The sequence below is a fragment of the Dendropsophus ebraccatus genome, chromosome 12 (assembly GCF_027789765.1).
Source record: "Dendropsophus ebraccatus isolate aDenEbr1 chromosome 12, aDenEbr1.pat, whole genome shotgun sequence".
NCBI lineage: Eukaryota > Metazoa > Chordata > Amphibia > Anura > Hylidae > Dendropsophus > Dendropsophus ebraccatus.
In genome coordinates this window covers 80,794,857-80,815,512 of record NC_091465.1, presented here as the reverse complement: position 1 = coordinate 80,815,512, position 20,656 = coordinate 80,794,857, and the positions used below count along the sequence as shown (strand labels likewise).

At 42.0% G+C, this 20,656-nt stretch overlaps 1 protein-coding gene across 1 annotated transcript in view; it reads right to left on the bottom strand.

The window, feature by feature from the left end:
- Positions 1–1,232: 1,232 nt before the first annotated feature.
- The window catches only part of LOC138769751 (sialic acid-binding Ig-like lectin 13), a 55,765-nt gene continuing 36,341 nt past the window's right edge, over positions 1,233–20,656 (bottom strand). Inside the window, exons 5-11 of the mRNA XM_069948395.1 lie at positions 17,126–17,158; positions 15,581–15,829; positions 13,956–13,997; positions 12,949–13,206; positions 11,139–11,279; positions 10,121–10,170; positions 1,233–1,321 (exon numbers count right to left, since the gene is read on the bottom strand). Of these exons, the coding sequence (XP_069804496.1) occupies positions 1,271–1,321; positions 10,121–10,170; positions 11,139–11,279; positions 12,949–13,206; positions 13,956–13,997; positions 15,581–15,829; positions 17,126–17,158 (824 nt within the window). The 3' untranslated portion in view covers positions 1,233–1,270. The remainder of the gene's footprint in view (positions 1,322–10,120; positions 10,171–11,138; positions 11,280–12,948; positions 13,207–13,955; positions 13,998–15,580; positions 15,830–17,125; positions 17,159–20,656) is intronic.

The window sequence follows — 20,656 nt, the reverse complement described above, 5'->3', positions numbered from 1 at the left end:
AGCTGAAAAAACGTTGTGTGAACATAGCCAAATACAAGGGATGCTATATAATATGTAATTAGTGGGATCAATGGTAACTGCAACAACAAACATCAACTGCAATGTAATACGCAAGACGGTATAAATAATTACAGATGTATATAATACTAGATAGGAGACCAATATATAGCCAAAATGTACAGCAATTACTATGAGAACATGATAATATCCCTGAGTATGACTATGGGCAAATAAACCGCTAAACACAATAACACAACTTTGTTTTCGTTTATTTACAGTATTTATAATTTTAATTACAAAAAATATTTTTATTTATATTTTATTTTTATTTTATTATTATAATTTTTTTTGCAATAGAATTATTGATAAAATAAACTTTGTTTTTGTTTATTTATTTATAATTTTAATTACAAAAATATTTTTAAATATATATATATATATATATATATATATATATTTTTTTTTTTTTTGCAATAGAATTAATGATAAAATGAAAGATTTATTAATTATTAAAAATAACTTGGCCTTAAAAATGTGGGTGGTACGAAACATATTGTAAAGTAGTCTCTAATCTCCATGCCTGTCAGGAAGCATTAAACTATACAGTATATTCAGGCATCAGATAGAAACACATTACATACACCTACATGCAGATGGTGATGCCGTATACCATGAGCTCACAGGAATCAGCAGCTGTTCAGAACAAGTCTAGCATGGCTGACAATGGACATTTCCAGGCGTTGACATGAAACCAGTGCAGGCTTAAAGGGGTTATCCAGCGCTACAAAAACATGGCCACTTTACCCCTTACTGTTGTCTCCAGTTCATGTGCGGTTTGAAATTAAGCTCCATTTACTTCAATGGAACTGAGTTTTAAAACCCCACCCAATCTGGAGACAACAGTAGGGGGAAAGTGGCCATGTTTTTGTAGCGCTGGACAACCCCTTTAAGAAAGCAGGAACAGTCCACAGGTGAGCTCCCACAGTCTTCTAACCTGGCGGCTCACCAGTCTTGGGGAGGAACGGTAGGGAACCAGCATCTGTATCCCAGGAGTCAGTCCCCTAGACTTGGTCCCACCAATGTGGTGGTGCTCTTGGGATGTGTACGCTAAGAGTGACTGTGGCTCTGTAGAAATAATAAAGTGTGTCTGAGCTATAGAAATTACACTGTGGACTGCATTAGGGATAGATGTGTATGCTGAAAATCTTTATATAACGCTATATCATATGCTGCTGCTATTTATGTAATTACATGTTGGACGTCTCCATTATTATTGTACTTTTAATTCGGAGTAAAATTCATTCTTTTGTCCTTTTAATTCCTAGAAAATAAAAAGTGATTAAAAAATCTGAAGCTAAATACATCACTGCCTGCAATATCCAGAAGCAAACAATATGCAGCTTAAAGGGGTTATCCAGCGCTACAAAAACATGGCCACTTTTCCCCCTCTCTTGTCTCCAGTTCAGGTGCGGTTTGCAATTAGGCTCCATTTACTTCAATAGAACTGAGCTTCAAACCCCACCCAATCTGGAGACAAGAGGGGAAAAGTGGCCATGTTTTTGTAGTGCTGGATAACCCCTTTAACCTCTTCCCTCCTGGGCCAATTTTTCATTTTTGCGTTTTTATTTTTTCCTCCAGGGCATAGCTTATGCATTTTTTCCCCTACAGACCCACATAAGACCTTATTTTTTTGCGCAACAAATTTTAATTTGCAATGAAACCAGAAGAAAATTCTATGCATGTTGAAATTGAAAATAAAACACAATATTTTTTATTTGGGGTGGCTATGTGTTTAAACCTTTCGCTCTATGCTAAAAAAGATATCTGTTATCTATGTTCCTCAAGTCAGTACAATTACAGTGACAGACAACTTGCATAAGTTTTATTTTATTTGATGGCTTTTTAAAAAAAATAAAACCTTTAAAAAAAAACTAAATGTTCCTTAAAATCGCTCTATTCCCATCCATATAACGCTTTATTCCTTTGGTCTATGGGGCTGTGAGGTGTCATTTTTTGTGTCATGATCTGTACTTTCTATTGGTACTTTACTTGCATATATGCATATATCACAATTTTTCTGGGTTTGATTCGACCAAAAATGGGCAATATTGCACTTTGGCAGGTTTTTGCGCTTACGCAATTACCGTGCGAGATCAGAAATGTGATAATTTAATAGATTGGGCGATTACGCACGCGGCGATACCAAATATGTTTTTTTATTTATTTTTATTTATAGAATGGGAAAAGGGGGGTGATACAAACTTTTATTAGGGCAGGGGGGTTTTAATTAATAATTTTTTCACACACATAGCCGCTGTACCTGGCTGCAGAAAGCATACGGAATCGCGACGGTTCAGAGTGGGGTTGTGGCGCGACCCCTCTCTGACCCCCCCCCACACACACACACACACACACACACTCAACCGCAGCAGAATGTACCGGTACGTCCTGCGGAGGGAAGGGGCTAAAGGGGAAATAGAGAAGTTAGAAGTTATTTATGCCCCTTTCCCCATCATACAGCTTTACCCACATTCCACTCGGTTTACCCTTGCACACAATATAATTAGAGATGAGCGAACCGGGTTTGGGTTCAAGTCCATCCGAATCCGATCGTTCTTTATTTGATTAGCGGGGGCTGCTGAACTTGGATAAAGCTCTAAGGTTGTCTGGAAAACATGGATACAGCCAATGACTATATCCATGTTTTCCACATAGCCTTAGGGCTTTATCCAAGTTCAGCAGCCACCACTAATCAAATGCCGAAAAGTTCGGGTTCGGATGGACTCCAGCATGCTCCAGGTTCGCTCATCTCTAAATGTAATGGGGGACTTTGCCAGTTGATACATTTTGTCAACATATCCAGTTATACAACTTCTTACTTTTCAAATGCTTAAGGACACTTACCCCACACTCAAATTCCCCTTCTTTGCCTACCTGCAGGATCGCAGTTATATCCCCTTACCCTACCACCTACTCAGTGGGACACAACTTTCTATAAAGCTCTCAAAGTATCAACCTCATCTAGGACTCAAATGTCTAATAACTTACCGCTACTTTAACTCCTCTATTGACTATAGACTGGCTGGATCTAAATTGACCTAAACATGGACATAGCTGACCTGTTATCTATGGTAGAATACTCCTTTAACCCCTTAAGGACCGGGCCTGAAATGGCCTTAAGGACCGGAGCAAATTTTATGAATTTGACCAGTGTCACTTTATTCATTAATAACTTCGGGATGCTTTTACCTATCCGGCTGATTCTGAGATTGTTTTCTCGTGACATATTGTACTTCACATTTCTTGTAAATTGGAGTCGATACTTATAACGAATCTTTATGAAAAAACCCAAAATAGCGTGAAAAATTGTGAAAAAATGCATTTTTCCAACTTTAAAACTTTTCTGCTTATACAGAAAATGGTTATACCACATAAATTATATATTAAATAGCATTAGCAACATGTCTACTTTATGTTGGCGGCATTTATTAAACTATATTTCATTATTTTTAGACAATAGGAAGCTTAAAACATTAGCAGCAAATTTCCAAATTTTCAGTAAAATTTCAAAATCAGATATTTTTAGGGAACTGTTCAGGTTTAAAGTGTATTTGAGGGGACTGTGTGTTAGAAAGCCTCACGAAGCACCCCATTTCAGAAACTGCACCCCCTAATCTCTGCAAAAGCACATCCAGAAAGTTTTTTTAACCCTTTAGGGGAGTCACAGAAATAAAAGCTAAGTGTGTAAGAAACTTGAAAATTTTAATTTTCTGTGCAGAGATTTTATTGTAATCCAATATTTTTCATAATTATAAACCTATTACCAGAGAAATGCACCCCAATATTGATTGCCCCGTTTCTGCAGTTTATAGAAATACCCCATATGTGGCCCTATTGCGCTATTTGACGCAACCACAAGCCTCAGATATAAGGGAGCGCCTAGTGAATTTCAATGGCTCCGTTATTTTTGGTCATTTTTGACTGTACCACTTCAGGTTGGCAGAGGCTCTGGGGTGCCAAAACCTAAAAAACACCCCTAAAGGGACACCATTTAGAAAACTACACCCCTCAAGGAATGTAACAAGGGGTGCGGTGAGCATCTGGACCCCACAGGTGCTTCACAGATTTTCCAAACAATATGGCTTGAAAAAAGACTAAAGTATTTTTTACACTAAAATGTTGTTCTAGCCTTCAATTTTTCATTTTCACAAAGGGATAAAAGGAAAAAAAAAAAACACAAAACATGTAGCGCAGTTTCTCCCGAGTACGGAAATACCCCACATGTGGACATAAAGTGCCAAGCGGGCGCAGGACGAGCCTCCAAAGGGAAGGAGCGCCAATTGGCTTTTGGAAGCTGGATTTCACTGGAATGGATTTCAAGGGCCATGTCGCATTTACAGAGCCCTCGTGCTGCCAAGACACTGGAAACCCCCCACAAGTGACCCCATTCTGGAAACTACACCCCTCAAGGAATCTAACAATGGGTGCAGTGAGCATATGGACCCCACTGGTGACGGGCACAAATGTGGAAAAATGTGACGTGAAAGTGAAAATTTTCATTTTTTCACTTTCATGGCACAAATGTGCCCGTCATCCAGGGGTCCATATCCTCACTGCACCCCTTGTTAGATTCCTTGAGGGGTGTAGTTTCCAGAATGGGGTCACTTGTGGGGGGTTTACAGTGTTTTGGCAGCACAAGGGCTCTGTAAATGCGACATGGCGTTCATCATCCATTCTAGCCAAATCCAACCTCTAAAATCCAAATGGCGCTCCTTCCCTTCGGAGGCTTGCCCTGCGCCCACATGGCGCTTTATGTCCAGATGTGGGGTATTTACGGACTCGGGGGAAATTGCTCTACACATTTTGTGTTTTTTTTTCTCTTTTAACCCCTTGTGAAAATGATAAATTCAAGGCTAGACCAACATTATAGTGTAAAAAATTTAATATTTCATTTTCACGCCACATTGTTCCACATTTGTGCCCGTCACCAGTGGGGTCCATATGCTGACTGCACCCCTTGTTACATTCCTTGAGGGGTGTAGTTTCCATAATAGGGTCACTTGTGGGGGGTTTAACTGTCTTGGCAACACAGGGGCCTTTTGAATGCAACATGGCCCCTCGAAATCCATTCCATCCAAATCCAGCCTTCAAAAACCAAATGGCGCACCTTCCCTTTGGAGGCTTACCCTGCACCCGCATGGCGCTTTATGTCCACATGTGGGGTATTTCCGTACTCAGGGGAAATTGCTCTACACATTGTGTTTTTTTTTATCTTTTAACCCCTTGTGAAAATGAAAAAATCAAGACAAGATCAATGATTTAGAGTAAAAATTAAAAAAAATTACACTAAATGTTGGTCTAGCCTTGATTTTTTTCCATTTCCACAAGGGGTTAAAAAAGAAAATGAACACAAAACGTGTAGGGTAGTTTCCCCTGAGTACGAAAATACCCCACATGTGGACATAATTTGCCATATGGGCACAGGGCAAGTCACCAAAAGGACAGAGCGCCATTTAGAGGCTGGAATGGGGGATGGAGGCCATGTCGCAATTACAAAGCTCCTGTGCTGCCAGAACAGTAGAAACCCCCGACAAGTGACCCAATTCTGGAAACTACACCCCATAAGGAATCTAACAAGGGGTGCAGTGAGCATATGGACCCCACTAGTGATGGGCACATGTGTAGAACATGTGCCGTGAAAATAAAAAATACAATTTTTTTCATTTTCACGTCCCAAATGTGGCCGTCACCAGGGAGCCATATACGCGCTGCCCCCCTTGTTAGATTCCTTATGGGGTGTAGTTTCCAGAATGGGGTCACTTGTGGGGGGTTTCTACTGTCCTGGCCGCACAGAGGCTTTGTAATTGCATCATGGCATCCTCTAATGGGAATGGCGGCCATACCTATTTAGCTGGGGAAAAGGGACAATTCTAATTTATTTGGGGGTATTAGGCCAATTATTAGTTTATAAGGTTGAAAATGACAGGTGTCCATCAAATTCAACCTGTGTTGATCCAGAGGAAGGCAAAAAACCCTCGTGAGGCAGACGACAGTAGCCTCATCACAGGGGAAAAATTCCTTCCCGACTCCATAATGGCGATCAGAATAATCCCTGGATCAACGTGACCCCTGAAATAGGAATAAGGGACAGAATTTAGATAATGTAGAACCCCAGTGACGTGTGGTGCGCCTTGGAGCGATCCAGTATACAGAGGCCGGGGTGATCAGGACAGGTGGCACACTGGTAAATGGCGTCCTTCCTGATCCCCCTGTTACACCACACTCTGCACTTCTTCTGGGGTCTCCCTTTCTCCAGTGTGGGGGACGTCACCTGGAAAATGTTGTCCTGGTGCGATACGGGGTCCTTCATATCCAGAAGCGCTGGGTCCGCTCCATGGCTGCTAAATATTAGGGCTTTATTACTACTTCTGATATGTTCGGATCGTGCCGCAAGCTACAGTAGCTCGGGCAGCGAGGGACCGGAAGAGGAGGGGGTGCTGGTATAAAAGTTATCCCCGTACAGGTGGTAACCTTTATCCAGCAGTGGGAAGATCAGTTCCCGGACGATGTCCCCACTAACTCCGAGGATGGGGGGGGGGGAGTGGGCATCTGGGGGCTGGATTCGAGTGTCCCTTCCTTCATACACTCTAAGGGTACGTGCACACTGCGGAATCGCGAAGGATAACCCTTTGTGCATTCCGCAGTTGGCACCCGCCGGCGGACTGATGCAGGCGCACGTCTCCGTCCGTGTCGTAGACTCCATTCTATGCACGGGCGGATTCTGCTCTGCGTCCAACGTGTTGATGGAATGACGGATGATGGAATCCGCCCATGCATAGGATAGAGTCTATGACATGGGCGGAGACGCGCCCCTGCATCAGTCCGCCGGCGGGTGCCAGCTGCGGAATGCACGAAGGGTTATCCTTCGCCATTCCGCAGTGTGCACGTACCCTAAATCTGTAAGTGTACCCTGAGGTACTCTCACAGAGTTTGTAGAATTTCACGCCATACCGTCATCTCTTATTGGGACGGTACTGGCGGAAAAGACGTGTCTGGGGGGCAGCGTACGCTACGCTACTCCCAGACACGTCACTGGATGATGAGGAGGATGAGGATGAATGGAGGAACGAAGGACCCCCCATTCATCCTCACTGGCTGTTTCGGTGTCGGAGGCAATAATAATGTATGCGTCCGATACCGAAAACACCCTGGGGGCCATCTTTATATGGGGATTGGTATATGGGGTATGTAGTGGTGTAGTGTAAAACTTTATTCAATGTAGTGTGGTGTAATGTAGTGTTTTTTTACGTGTTTTTTACAGTAAGTATACAAAAAAAACCTACGCCAAAAATGGTGTTGCTGATGAATGCCGCACTTATGTTCGGCACTTATCAGCAGACCGTGGCAGTAGGATATAAAAAAAACCACCCTACGCCAAAAAGGAGGAGTTGCTGATTAGCAGCGCACTTTCGTGCGATGCTGATCAACACTCAGCGGCGATAGGGTGCGGAAAATAGAAAAAAAAAAAAATTGGGAAAAAAAAAATTTTTTTTACTACATTGTGAACATCCATGTAGTGGCTGATACGTGTATTACACTTATCAGCCGCTAGGGGGCAGCAGAGAGCAAGATCCGAAAATAGACGATGCTGGAGCCGGAAAAATACGAAAAAAGACGACGCTGGAGCCGGAAACAGACGATCGGGACTCACGGAAGAAGCCGAAGTCCCGACAAGATGAAGAGGACGCCGGGAACCCGGAAGACGCCGATCAGGACCCCGGGACAGGTGAGTAATGTACAAATACCTGCTCCGGACCCCTCAGCTACCTAGCTGAGGGGTCCGGAGCAGGTATTTATTACTTGTGGGGACTTTGATCGCCGTGAACGGCCGGCCGGCTGGCCGGCCGTTCACGGCGATCGGGACGGTGGTACCGAGACCACCATTACTTTTTACAGTAATGGCGGTCGGTGCCGTCCTCGGACAGCACCGACCGCCATTTTTTTTCCGGGTCATCGGGCCACCGATGGCCCGGAAAGGTTCCGATCGCCGCTATGGGCTTATCAGCCAATAGCGTCGATCGTCGGCATGGGGGGGGTTAACAACCCTCCATGCCGACAGGGAGAGATGGCCTGCTATGTATTATAGCAGGCTATCTCCCCCGATCGGGACCCGGCCGGCCGCGGCGCCCGTTTAAAGGGCTGACGTACCGGTACGTCATGGGTCCTTAAGTGACAGTGATCCATGACGTGCCGGTACGTCATGGGTCCTTAAGAGGTTAAGACATTACCTTCTACTCACTATATGGAAGTGACCTTGGGAATCTTCCACAAGACATATGTATATCTCCCCCAACATGGGGTAATGGGAAAAACTGGGTATTTTCCAATCTGATTCTTGCTTCCCGTGTGGTGAACCAGGTGCTGATATAGCTCATTGCCTCTGTGATATAATCTTTTTGGAAGATTGTGGAATGATTTGCAAAGCACCACCTAGTAATATTTGTAATATAGGAGGCTCTATGGAGTATTTTTGTCTGGATTTAACCCACTAGATATGTGTGATTAGAGTGTGCACATTATCTGATGAAGGAAGTGGATGCTTCCAAAACGCATTATACCTGTGCTATTTTAATAAATATTTTTGATCACTCGTAATATCCTTTGTGACTGTGAAGTTTCTGGAGCAGCGCTGGTCTGTATAGGAGTTTGACACCTATTTTTTTTTTTTTTTTTTTTACATATAAAAAGATACTACTAAAGAATTGTTCAATAAAAACAGTTTCAGGCTATGTTCAAACAACTTCAAAAACAGAGAAAAGGCGGCTGCTTTTGCAATTTAAGGCTATGTTCACACTGCGTATGAGTCCGGCCGTAGTTCGTACGCTGCCGTACATGTGTGGCTGAAACAACGGGTGTGGGAAAAATCGACATGCGGCCGGATGCGTACAAACCGCGAACATACGCCCGTAGTACAGTTATGCTCCCTAGCTTGTTTCGAAGCGATCTGAGGCAGGTCATTTACTTGGAAATCTTCGCCCAGCCCAATAAAACTCACAGAACCTTTTGGATCTTAAAAATCAAGTTCAATTTGGCTGAAATAAATACTTCGTACGGGACCGCATGGAAATCCACGGCCGTGAGTTTCAACATTTCCGTCCTCAAACAATGGTCGTGTTCATTTTTCACAGCGCCGCATACGATCCGGTCGTAAGTTCATACGTAGTGTGCATTGTGCGGTCATATATCGTATACTTTCAAGCGAACGCATCAACCTCAAAACTATGTGCGTATATTCGCAGTTCGCACTACGGACGGAAACATACGCAGTGTGAACATAGCCTAAAATAACGTCCGTTATTGCCGCAATTTAACTGACTGTAATGGCAATGCATTGCAGTCAATGGAAAGAAGGACGTCCAATGCACACAATATATTGAATAACGGATGTTATAACCGTTGACGTCAAAATAATGATCATGACAATAATTTTCGGACTTCTTTTGCAAACAGCGGATTTTTTTTATTAGTTGTTCACACATAGTTTTTCTCCCCCCCCCCCCCCCCTTTCTGTCTCCGTTTTTACTATTAAATTCAATGGACTTTTCAACTAAGCCGCATCCAAAGGACAATTAGTAACCAAACTAGAATAATGTACCAGCAGCCATCACTGCACTAAGGGAAGGCCAGACAGCTAAATGATGTCCGTTTTTTTAGACTCAAAATGATGGACATCATTTTAAGCAGAGCTGAAAAAACATTGTGTGAACATAGCCTAAAGAAAAATGATGTGTGAACATAGCCTAAAGAAAAATGATGTCGTTTTCACTGCTTTGTCTCTGGCTGGGAGGCAGCCAGAAATCTGCTCTAATATAAATGATATGATATAGCCTCACCTCCTCATCCCCTATAGGAGATATAAAATTTTTTTATTTTTTGTTATTTATATTTAAATTTTTTGGATGTTAATTTCTGTTGCCCCAACCCGGACACTGACAGAGGGTATTAAGGAATATAATTTATACTAAAGGATGATCGCACCTGAATAATTTCTATACAAGTGACTGAGTGAAATAGAGAGGAAAAAAAAACAAAAAACATTCATCCAGAAAACAGCTCTTACCTCATATGTGGATTCTGCTCCTTTTGTCCTGGGGTCAGAAGATCTCTTTTCTTGGGGGGGAATAATAATAATAATAAATAATAATAATAATAATAATAATAATTAATCTTAACTGGACCACCCCTTTGCAGAAGTATTTAGCCACATATTTTTCTAAAGGAGAAAAGTAGTACAAAAATATTTTATTGTTAAATGGATGGGACGTGTCTGTCCAGTTATAGAAGAGATGTCTGGCCAACTGACTTAAATCTCATTACATTGAAAATGTCTGTAACTTTTATAGTCTTAATGATTAACACTATAGTAATTATACTTTTTCTCATTATACAGAGAATTTTTTGTTGTTTTTTTATTTTTATTTTTAAATATGGATCATGTGTCAGTCACTGGTAGCAGGTGGCTCCTCTGAAAAGAAGGTCTGCAGCAGCTAAGATCTTATTATACAGAAGTAACTTCCTTACAGCTTGCCCTCAATGTATTTTAGAATATACTAAGGGGAGGATATGGAAAGGAGTATTAAAATCCGTAGAGGAGGAGAACACATCAGAGAAGGGGTTTACCTTTATCTCCTAAAACACTTCCCAACTTCAACTAGTAAAAAAACATAAAGCACCCCAAACTGTAAAGAGGATGGCGCAACCCCCCCCCCCCCCAAAAAAACAAAAAACCCTTTCTTTTCTTCCATCATAGCAATTTAAGCTGCATCATGCAGGCACATTCAATCAAGACTATGTTCGATTCAGTAGGCTACAGCAAAGGCTGGTTTTTTTTTTCCATGGTTTGCCCAAATTGCGTCTCCATGAAGTCATGTGACATAACCTAGCGCTTGAGGCGCTGGCTGTATTTATAGCTTATATTTCAAGTCTACCCCAAAAACCCTGCAAAATCAAGCTAGAGCTTATATTCGGAGTAGGGTTTATTTTTGAGAAACAGGGTACGTCACATTGTATCATTTCTTACCTGAAGCATTGGGCAACTGAATGTTGTACTGTCTTACTGTGATATTATGATCCCTTACCTAGCTGTCTTTTCTCCAGGTGTCTCTTCAGAAAATAATAGGATCCCATAATGCCGAGGATGAGGAGGACAATATTACCAATAACCAGCCCAATGATGATAGTAGAATCCAGGGTTATAGTTACATGGTTCGGTATACAACCTACAGAGATAAGAATGGTGAATGTTATGATGTACTATAGAGAAGTTACCCCACAAATAGATATCACTCTCTTTCGTATTTCCTCAGCTGTCGATATTGCAATTACACCCCTTTTATGGATTTCACATTGATAGGAATTCCCTAGTTGACTGTGTGCAAGAGAAACTAGGCAATGGGACTGAGCCACTGGGCATGTGTGACCACTAACATTGATACATGAGATGAATATTCTAAGAAGGAACATCTTTTCAATTATTGTTTTTGTAGTGCCTCTATGTTCCCTTGCACCTGAGTAAGGTAACTCTCTTGGGCTCACACAAGTGGGATGAGGTGTCTGCTGTACTTAGCGTTTCTTCCCACTAGGTGTCACTACTGTGTCTTTTCCACAGCTGAAGTCTTCCAGGGGTTAACTGTTATGTGTCATGTGTTGCCTTCTGACCACTCACAGGTGCAGGTGCTTTCCCTTCTTTCTCTAAGCTATCTCTTTCACTCTCTTCTCTGCACGCACGCAGCCCACCAATCACAGGAGGGTTTAGTTAGCCCCTGTAGGTAGGGCTTAGTTACTGGTGGGTGTAGTTTGTTAGTCTATTTGGAGTTTAAGTGAAAGAGAGAAACCACTAAGAAAATTAGACAAGTTACTTCTTCTATGAGCACTAGAACCGCTATGCAGTAGTAAGGTTTCTACAAGGGGAGAGAAGCCTAACAGAAATCACCGTGCCCGTGAACCTCTCTAAACCATGCAGGGCAGTTACCTTCAGAACAAAGGTATGAGGAAAAGTCTATGTATTCTACTGCACAGTGCAGGACAAATGGGAAGGCTCGGTAGTCTGCTCAATCAAGATAACAAGGCCTGGGGCTTGTAATACCCACCTAGGACGGGTAGCTCGCAACTAGGGGGCATAAGGCGATCAAGACTAGAAAAGTTAGTATGAGTATTTTATATTCTCTTCTTTTACACACCTCTACTATTCTGGCAGAGTACACTTCTAAATTGGGAAGGGCCCTTCTGGCAACTTCTGGTTAATTTGTTTTCTTTGCCAGTGAGGTGCTAAGACTGTCCTGGGTGGGTCCTTTACCATGTCAGGCTACTGTGACAGGTACCCAAGTGACCCTAGACCCACTCAGCTACCACACCATCATAACAGCTGTTCCGGCATGAGTTCACCCAACCAAATACTCCCCTGCACCTTACTGTATTGCATTACATAGGCTGGCTAACCAATGTAAGGAGGGGGTTTCTGGTCTCATCAAAATAGGAGCCAATGTTAAATGTTATTGGGCTCCTGGCCATTGTGGATCACCATGGATGGGGTTTTGGGACTTCTTTAACTCCTTTGCGCAATTTAACATTTTTATATATGGAGGAAGTGTACTCAGTGTGTATGAAGAACACTTCATGCCCAGTATTGAGTATTATCTACTATAATGTCATTAGATGGAGGAAAAGTGTGTTTAACTGAATGTGTCCACCAAGTAAACCTGACCTAAACCTGACCTAAACCTGTTTGAGATGGCAATACCCATTTAATCCAACCTTAAAAGTTATAAAAACATAAGAATGTGCCAGAAATACCACACAGCATGGGAAACTACGAAAAATTCACATTGCCTGGCCTTTGTTTTTCCATTTTAATGGTTTAATAATAATTTTTCAAACAATATTTCCTACCTTGCTTTGTCCCAACTTGAATACTTCGTTTTCTGAGCCCAAGGCCATTCCATGCCAAGCACTGGTAGACATCGGCCTCTGAGGACGTCACATTTATCTCTGCTGGTGATCCACTATTACTGGTTATAGATGTCTCTGTTTTATCTTCTCCTCTTACCCAGAGCACAGTAACAGGAGGGTTACCATCCGCTCTGCAGGTCAGGGTCAGGGTTTCAGTTTCATCAATATCCACTAGTGGACCTGCTGGACGTTCTTTCCCTGTGAATATTGTTATCACGAAAAAAATAAAAATAAATAAATAAAAGGATTTTTAAGATTAATAAACTTGTTTCCCACCTAGGTAATACTAGGCTGCTTTTTTTTTACCTGGTTTTTTATGTAAATGCATGGGAACCCCCCACACTTTTTTTTTTATTATTTACATTGGAGAGCATACCTGTCCCTATACTATACTGTCGTTACATTGGAGAGCATACCTGTCCCTATACTATACTGTCGTTACATAGGAGAGCAGACCTGTCCCTATACTATACTGTCCTTACTATACTGCTCTTACAATGGAGAAGCGGGGAAGCGGGTAGTGAAACAACGTTTATGCTGAATGAGTTTATTATAATGTTTACATAGCGGATGCACAGGCACTATAGACCATAAGGATACCATACCCCATAAGTCCCACCTCCAAGGTCATGCTTTTAATGTGTTTTTCTTAGTGATGGATTAAAAATAAAGCTTTGTTATTTTTATTTGTTGAGTTATACATATTTATTGTGGGGGGGGCCATATTACCATAGAGGTCTATCATGTTCTGAGCGTTGGTTAAATAGTGCTATGGATATACTGTAAGTGTTTCTTCCTAGACTAATAGGTCTTCTCTCTTACAATGGAGAGCAGGGTGTGGTGATGGATTTGCCTTTATATATTTTGATATAAAGTATAATGTCAAATGGCGACCTTAGTTCTTCTATATCTACACGTAAAATCTATAAAAATATATGTAACGTTACCTTTTTGAGAGAAAAATGTAATTTCCATATTTCTAGGATGGTCTGGAAAAAGAAAAATTAAGAAAGTGCAATTGTGTGTTTTTGTTTTTTTTACAGGCAGTAGAATAAATTTTTACACATACATTCACACCATAGAAAAACACCACAGATTTATTAATAATAATAATAATAATAATAATAACATATAGTTTGTTTTTTTCAGTTATTTTTCTACATATATCAGTATGCTTTTTCAGGTTAGGTTTAGTGATGAGCAAGTACTAAAATGCTCGATACTCGAGACAAATATTTCCCGATACTCGGTTGCTCGTTTCAAGTAACGAACCCCATTGAAGTCAATGGGAAACTCGAGCATTTTTGTAGGGGACCAAAGCTCTGCACAGGGAAGGTTGCCTGAAAACCTGGAAACCTCAGAAAATGATTGAAACACCACAGAAATGGACAGGAAACAGCAGGGGCAGCATGTATGGATGCCTCTGGGACTGGCTAATCGCAACATTACGCCAAATTATGGGCAACAGCCGGGTGGCGGCCCTCAATACAATTTTTCTGACTTAGACCAAGATGCGCAAGGCACAGGTGCTGGCACATGTTAGGAAAGCACCCAACTAGCTGCAACTGGGAGGACTTTTGGTGTAGTCTATGGAGTCTGTGTGTACCAGGTACCAGGTGCTGTTTGTTTTAGAGCACCCATTACACTGCACAGCCAGGATAGGTGTAGCTACACTACAGGTCCCAGCAAGCAAAGGTACAGAAGCAGCAAAAATGAGTACTGAGAGGACTTTGGGCAATTTCTTTGGGGACTATGTGGACCACGTGCTGTCCCCTTTCTGGCACCAGTTGCTCTGCACAGCGTGCAGCCAAGATGGCGATAGCTGCACTACAAGTCCAAGCCAGCAGCCAAGAGGAGGCCAAAAAAAATGTAGTTGTAGCCCTTAGAAGGACTGTTGGGTTCTTTGTGGATGATTCCTGCCTAACAGACACTATTTTCCCCACCCTAACTCTCTCCCTGACAGACAGCAGCTCTCTCCCTAAGCTCATCCAGCCTGCGTCTGAAGCGAGCATCATGGGACCTGGATCTTATATGCCCAGGTCATCTGATCTGGCCAGCCAATTGCTGCTATCGACATGTAGGGTTCCTACGTGATGCTACAAGCTCCCAAAGCCTCCCCTGCATGATGATTGGCTGAGAATAAGCCGCCAAACATGCAGGAAGAGGAAGATGTCATTGTCTCCAGTATCGCCAGATGCTTGTCCGAGTAACGAGCACCATGGAGTACCCTAATACTCAAACGAGTACCAAGCTCGGACCAGCATGCTCGCTAATCTCTAATAATAATGTTTTCATATAGTATTTTTTTCCAGCTATTTTTCTACATATATCAGTATTTGTTTTTTCAGGTTAGGTTACTATTTGTTTATATCATTTCCAAGTCAATTTTTATTCTAGTACATTATAATTTGAATATAACCAACATATATTATTCCCTCTTCCCTGGCATGTTTCTCCAGGAGGTCTGGAGTTATAAATGACTATAGGGCTATAGCTTTTCTTATGAAACTCTGCACCCCCGGGTCTATTCACTTATACTATGATGATCATTTTATGTAATAGTTATACTTACACAGTACAGTTATGTTGATATTCATACTACTTGTCCCACAGTAATCTCTTGCTGAGCAGGTGTAGGTACCAGTATGGTTCATCGTCATGTCCTGTAGTCTGAGTTCTAGCTCTTTCCCAGTTCGTTGCTGGAGGACACTATTCTTCCCGTCCGTCCAGGTAAGTGTTTGTGGACTCTGTACTGAACATCTCAGTATTACTGATGAGCCTTCAGTCACTTTGATAATGTCGGCTTTATTGGCTTTCTTTCCTGAAAAAGAAAACTATACACTATACAACCTGAAGATGGAGCACGTGTACCGCAAAGTACATAGAGATCATGCGACTGCTTTAGTTTTACATAGAGAAAGAAGAACAAGCTGCAGGGTTCCCCTGTCTGCAGATCCTACAAACAAGCGTGTGGGGAAGAGTTAGGAGTGTGATACAATTAACCAGCACCAATGTCTTCTCCCCACTCGTTCTCACAATCAGTCAGGAAATGAGCACTCAGACGGGGACTGATCAAAACTTTTGACATATCTCTTTGACATGACAAAAGTTTTTTTTTTTATAACGATAGTGACACTTAAAAGCGTATGTACCATCAGTACATTCACTTTAAGTTTTGCCCATTGGTAGAACGCCACCGGCGCAGGGAAGTTGGTGCCGTGGTCCTTTTTTTGAACTGCCACTCAGTTCCTGTGTATGGCACATTCTATTTCCGGGCAACGGCCAGAGCTGAAGCACTGGAGACACTATTAGTTCTAATGGAGCCGCTTCGTAGAGGGAATAGAACGGCACCGTACACAGGAACCGGCCACGGTTCAAAAAGAGGACCGCAGCACTGGCTTCCCCGCTCCGGCACTGTTCTATCAATGGGAAGAACTTAAAGTGAATGTACCATACTGATCTATAGGAGGTGTACTCCTATAGATCAGTATGTCCTTTCTTATATTTCACACATAAACAATTAAAAAAAAAATAATAATGTTAATGTTAAATGTTTATGTTTATTTTAAAATTTCCTGTTTTTTTTCTTTTTTTTTCTTTTGTGGCTTCTTTATAGTTTCAACAAAATGCAAATGTGACAAAATATGATGCACCAAAATATGTCTGTAAAATTCTAAAAACACAGTAGTATAGATAACTTACCTGTGGAAGACTGCTAAGGGACTTTAATGCTTTTATCAGCACATTTAGAGTATAACTGGAAGTTAATTTTTTATGCAGAAATCTATAGTACGAACAATTTTAAGAAACTCTGTAATAGGCTTATTTGCAGCCTAACATTCACTAATAGCTTTTATTATTGATAGTTATTGATTTCTGAAAATTGACATTTAAATGACAGTAATGCTTTAAACGTATAGTACATGTTTTTTGGGGTAGTGTTAGATGTCCCTGTATTACTTTTTTTTTTTTTTTTTTAAGCTTACTGCTCTAGGACAGAAATGGCAAATCTGAGATTGGATTTTGATGCAGCATTGAAAGCAAAGAACAAAAACTTCCATTACCCCAGCACACAGGTAGACAGTGACATGCTCCTTATCAGGTAATATGGCCTTACCATTCATCTCCCATGTGATTCTTATAGCAGGATCTGTAACACAGAATAAATAAAGTTTATAATAATCTTTGTCATGGTACAGGGACATGTTCTCTGTTCACGCTTAACTACATAAACAAGTAGATTTTCTTTCAAAATCATATTCCTTTAGGAGGAACTTTTAGGGAATTCTCTATCCATAGGCATTAGCCCTTAGCAAAATGTGGAAAAATGACCTCTTATGTCTATAGCGGCCCAGTGGTCATTGCATCAAGTGCAGACTCGGGTGCTGAACCTACAGTTGACACCTGTCTACAACTTACAGGAGCAAGCTTCAGTCCTTTCCCTGGGAGTTTAACCCTGTGTATGCCACGATTAATATTAAATGCACCATGCCCATATAACCTGATAGGACAGATTGACCGCCATGCAGCAAAAAAAAAAAAACAGGGGTGCTGATCGGTTACTTGCTGTCGGGGAGGTTTACTTACCTTCTGTGGCAGTCGCGGCCTCTCTGCTGATTGATTATGCAAAAATACTGCAGACACCATCACTTGTTCCTCAGTGTCAGTGAGCTATCCAGAGCTTCCTCCATAAAGAAATAACTAAGCCAAAACTCCAAAACAGCTTTCTGTGGATGGATACATTGCTGGGGTATTTCCCAAGTCCTTTCCGCAGTGTTTTGGTTGATCGCCCTGAGATCAACCATCATTTTCTTGAATGCACCTACTAGGCTTTGCTCCCACTAGCCAGATTCCTACTCCACACTGATGAGGGGCAAATACCCCAAAACAGCTGTCTGTGGATGAATACCTTGCTGAGGTGGTTTCCTTGACTGGAGACCTCCCTTGGCTTGGTTGTTCCTTCCCCGAAGAAGGTCTGACTAGCTCACTGATGTTGAGAAACATGTGATGGTGTTTCTGCAGTAATTTTGCATATTTAATTTTCCGGGGGGCAATGTTCCTAGATTCACTGACATTGAGAAACATGTGATGGTGTCTCCGTAGTGTTTTGGGTTAACTCCATGAGGTCACCTATCATTCTCTGCTGATTGAAGCATCAAATTGAACAGTATACAGTATGCAGTCTAATGATTACATATTATAGTTTCTATGGGACAAAAAAAAAAAAAAGAAGAAAGAAAAAGTTTTTAAAAGTACAAAAAAAAAATCCCTAGTTCCCTATTAAGGCCATGTTCACACATGGCAAAACAGTGGCGGTTCTGTGACACGGACGCTGTCTAAGATGTTCAACCTGGCCGATACTGCAGTATTGGCTGGGGGAACATCTCTTCAACTTAATTGGAATGTAGGCATACATTCGGGTGTGCCTGCACTCCAACTAGCCATAGCAGACAATGTAAAGTATGGTTGGGAGCCGGAAGCCATACTTTACATTGTCTGCACAGTCTATTTTGTGCAATTGCTGTTTACTGAATAGCGGACGCACAAAATAGACATGTCACTTTTCTGTGCGGCCACATGGAATCCTGGGAAGAGTGTATAAACCCCTTCCGGGATTCCATAGGGGTTAATGAAAACCTGCAACAACAGCCATTGTTTAATAAAAAGTACATTTTGTGAACTTAAAAGCCTAAACCTTGAAATCATCCCCCTTTTCTCATTATAAAAAAAAAAACATGTTGGATCATCTGCATTATTAAAAAAAAACATTATCCTACACGGTGATTTGGTATAAATGAAAAATTATATTTTTTTGGTCATATCATCTATGAAATTCAGATAACATCACGGCCACCCATGTGATTTCACAGCCGGCCACAGAACAAAAATTAGTGGTCTGGAACCTAGGCAAAAAGCTGTCAACGCTACAGGGAGAGAAAATGGACAAACTACAAAAGAAAACAATTTTGCTAATTCAAAGCATTTTAAAATTGCTTTCTTTTGCACACTCTATTAGCTAACAAAGGTTTATGCGATTATATGAGAATACCCCTTTAAGTCTAGGATTAGACAATGGAGATGATTTGCAAACCAGGACCAATTCTGCCTAGTCCACCTGATTATTAGTATCAGGCTATGTTCACATTCAGTAAAAAAAAAAAAGCAAACTATGAAAGTAGGTATAAAACATGGCTGTATTTTGAATACAATAATGTGCTACATTTAAAGGGGTAATAAAGGTAATTAAAACAATATTCTAAATCATTCCCCTTCCCAATACCACTCTATTTCTATTATACATGTATAACCTATCTTGCACCCTATCTCTGTTTTGTTTTGTTTTTATCATTCTTATCGGTTCTGGATATGAAAAATCCTCTATTCTTGGTCCATTCAGACCACGCTCAACTCCCTCTTCCACCTCCCTTTGTGGTCTGAGGACATGTGATCTCCTCTCTGGGGGCCGGGTTAGCTGTTTATTGACTTGGTAACCTGACCCCATTATCTGCATCATCTCCATGCACCTGTGCTGCTTCCATAGACTTACATGTGTCCCTGAGCCTAGGTTTCTGTAACATGAAAAGTTATAGTTATATCTCTGCTTGCTGTATTGTATATATCTTTTACAATGTGTGCACAGACATCTGTTTTCTATAGACTCTAATAGGGATCTCTTAGAAAACTAAAAAAAATGTTTATAAGGCCATAGCACTTGTACTTTTTGTGATACCACATGCTGTGGTACCAGAGAAAAATTATTTGTGGATTGAAATAAAAAAAAAAGAAGGTGAAATAGTCTGCATTTTGGGGGGGTTTTGCGTTTACGCCATACATTCTAAAGTAAAACTGACATGTTATCTATGTTCCTCCAGTCAGTAAGATTACAACAATATGTAATTTATATCACTTTTATTTTATTTGATGGCTTTTAGAATACTAAAACCTTTTAAAAACTAAATGTGTTTAAAATCGCTCTATTCCCATCCTTATAGCGCTTTTATCCTTTGGTCTATGGGGCTGTGTCAGTGTCACGGCCGCGGCGGCGTCCCGCATTCCGGGCCGCCGCCGCGACCGCCTCCTGCCCCATGCAGCAGCCGGTGTCCATAGTCAGGGACCCGGCGCTGCTGTTACTTCGGCCCCGGGGGGCGCCTCACCTCTCCACGTTCCTGTCTGTCGCTGTGCCGGCCGGCGCGCGCGTCCCCGCCTCCTCGGGCGCGCGCGCGCCGGCTGTCTCAGATTTAAAGGGGCAGTGCGTCCCTAATTGGTAGTTGCACCCAATCACTCCCTATAAATCCCAGCATGCCCTGTCCCTCGTGTTGGAGCCTCTACATGCTTCCCATAGCGTTTGGCCCAGCTCCCTGTTGTTCCTGACCTTAGTCCTTGTCCCTGGTTCCTGTCCTTAGTCCTTGTCCCTATCCTTGCCCGCTGCCTTCCCACTGTTCCTGAGTCCTGTCCGCCACCTGCGAGCACGCCTTCTGTCCTCTGCCTGCGCGATCTCCTGCCTACTGCTCCTGCCACGCCTCGCCTGCCGTCACCAGCAACCAAGCCAGGGGTAGCGACCTGGGGGTCGCCTGCCGCAGCAAGTCCATCCCGCCTTGCGGCGGGCTCTGGTGAAAACCAGCGGCCCCTTAGACTCCGCTCCCTGGGG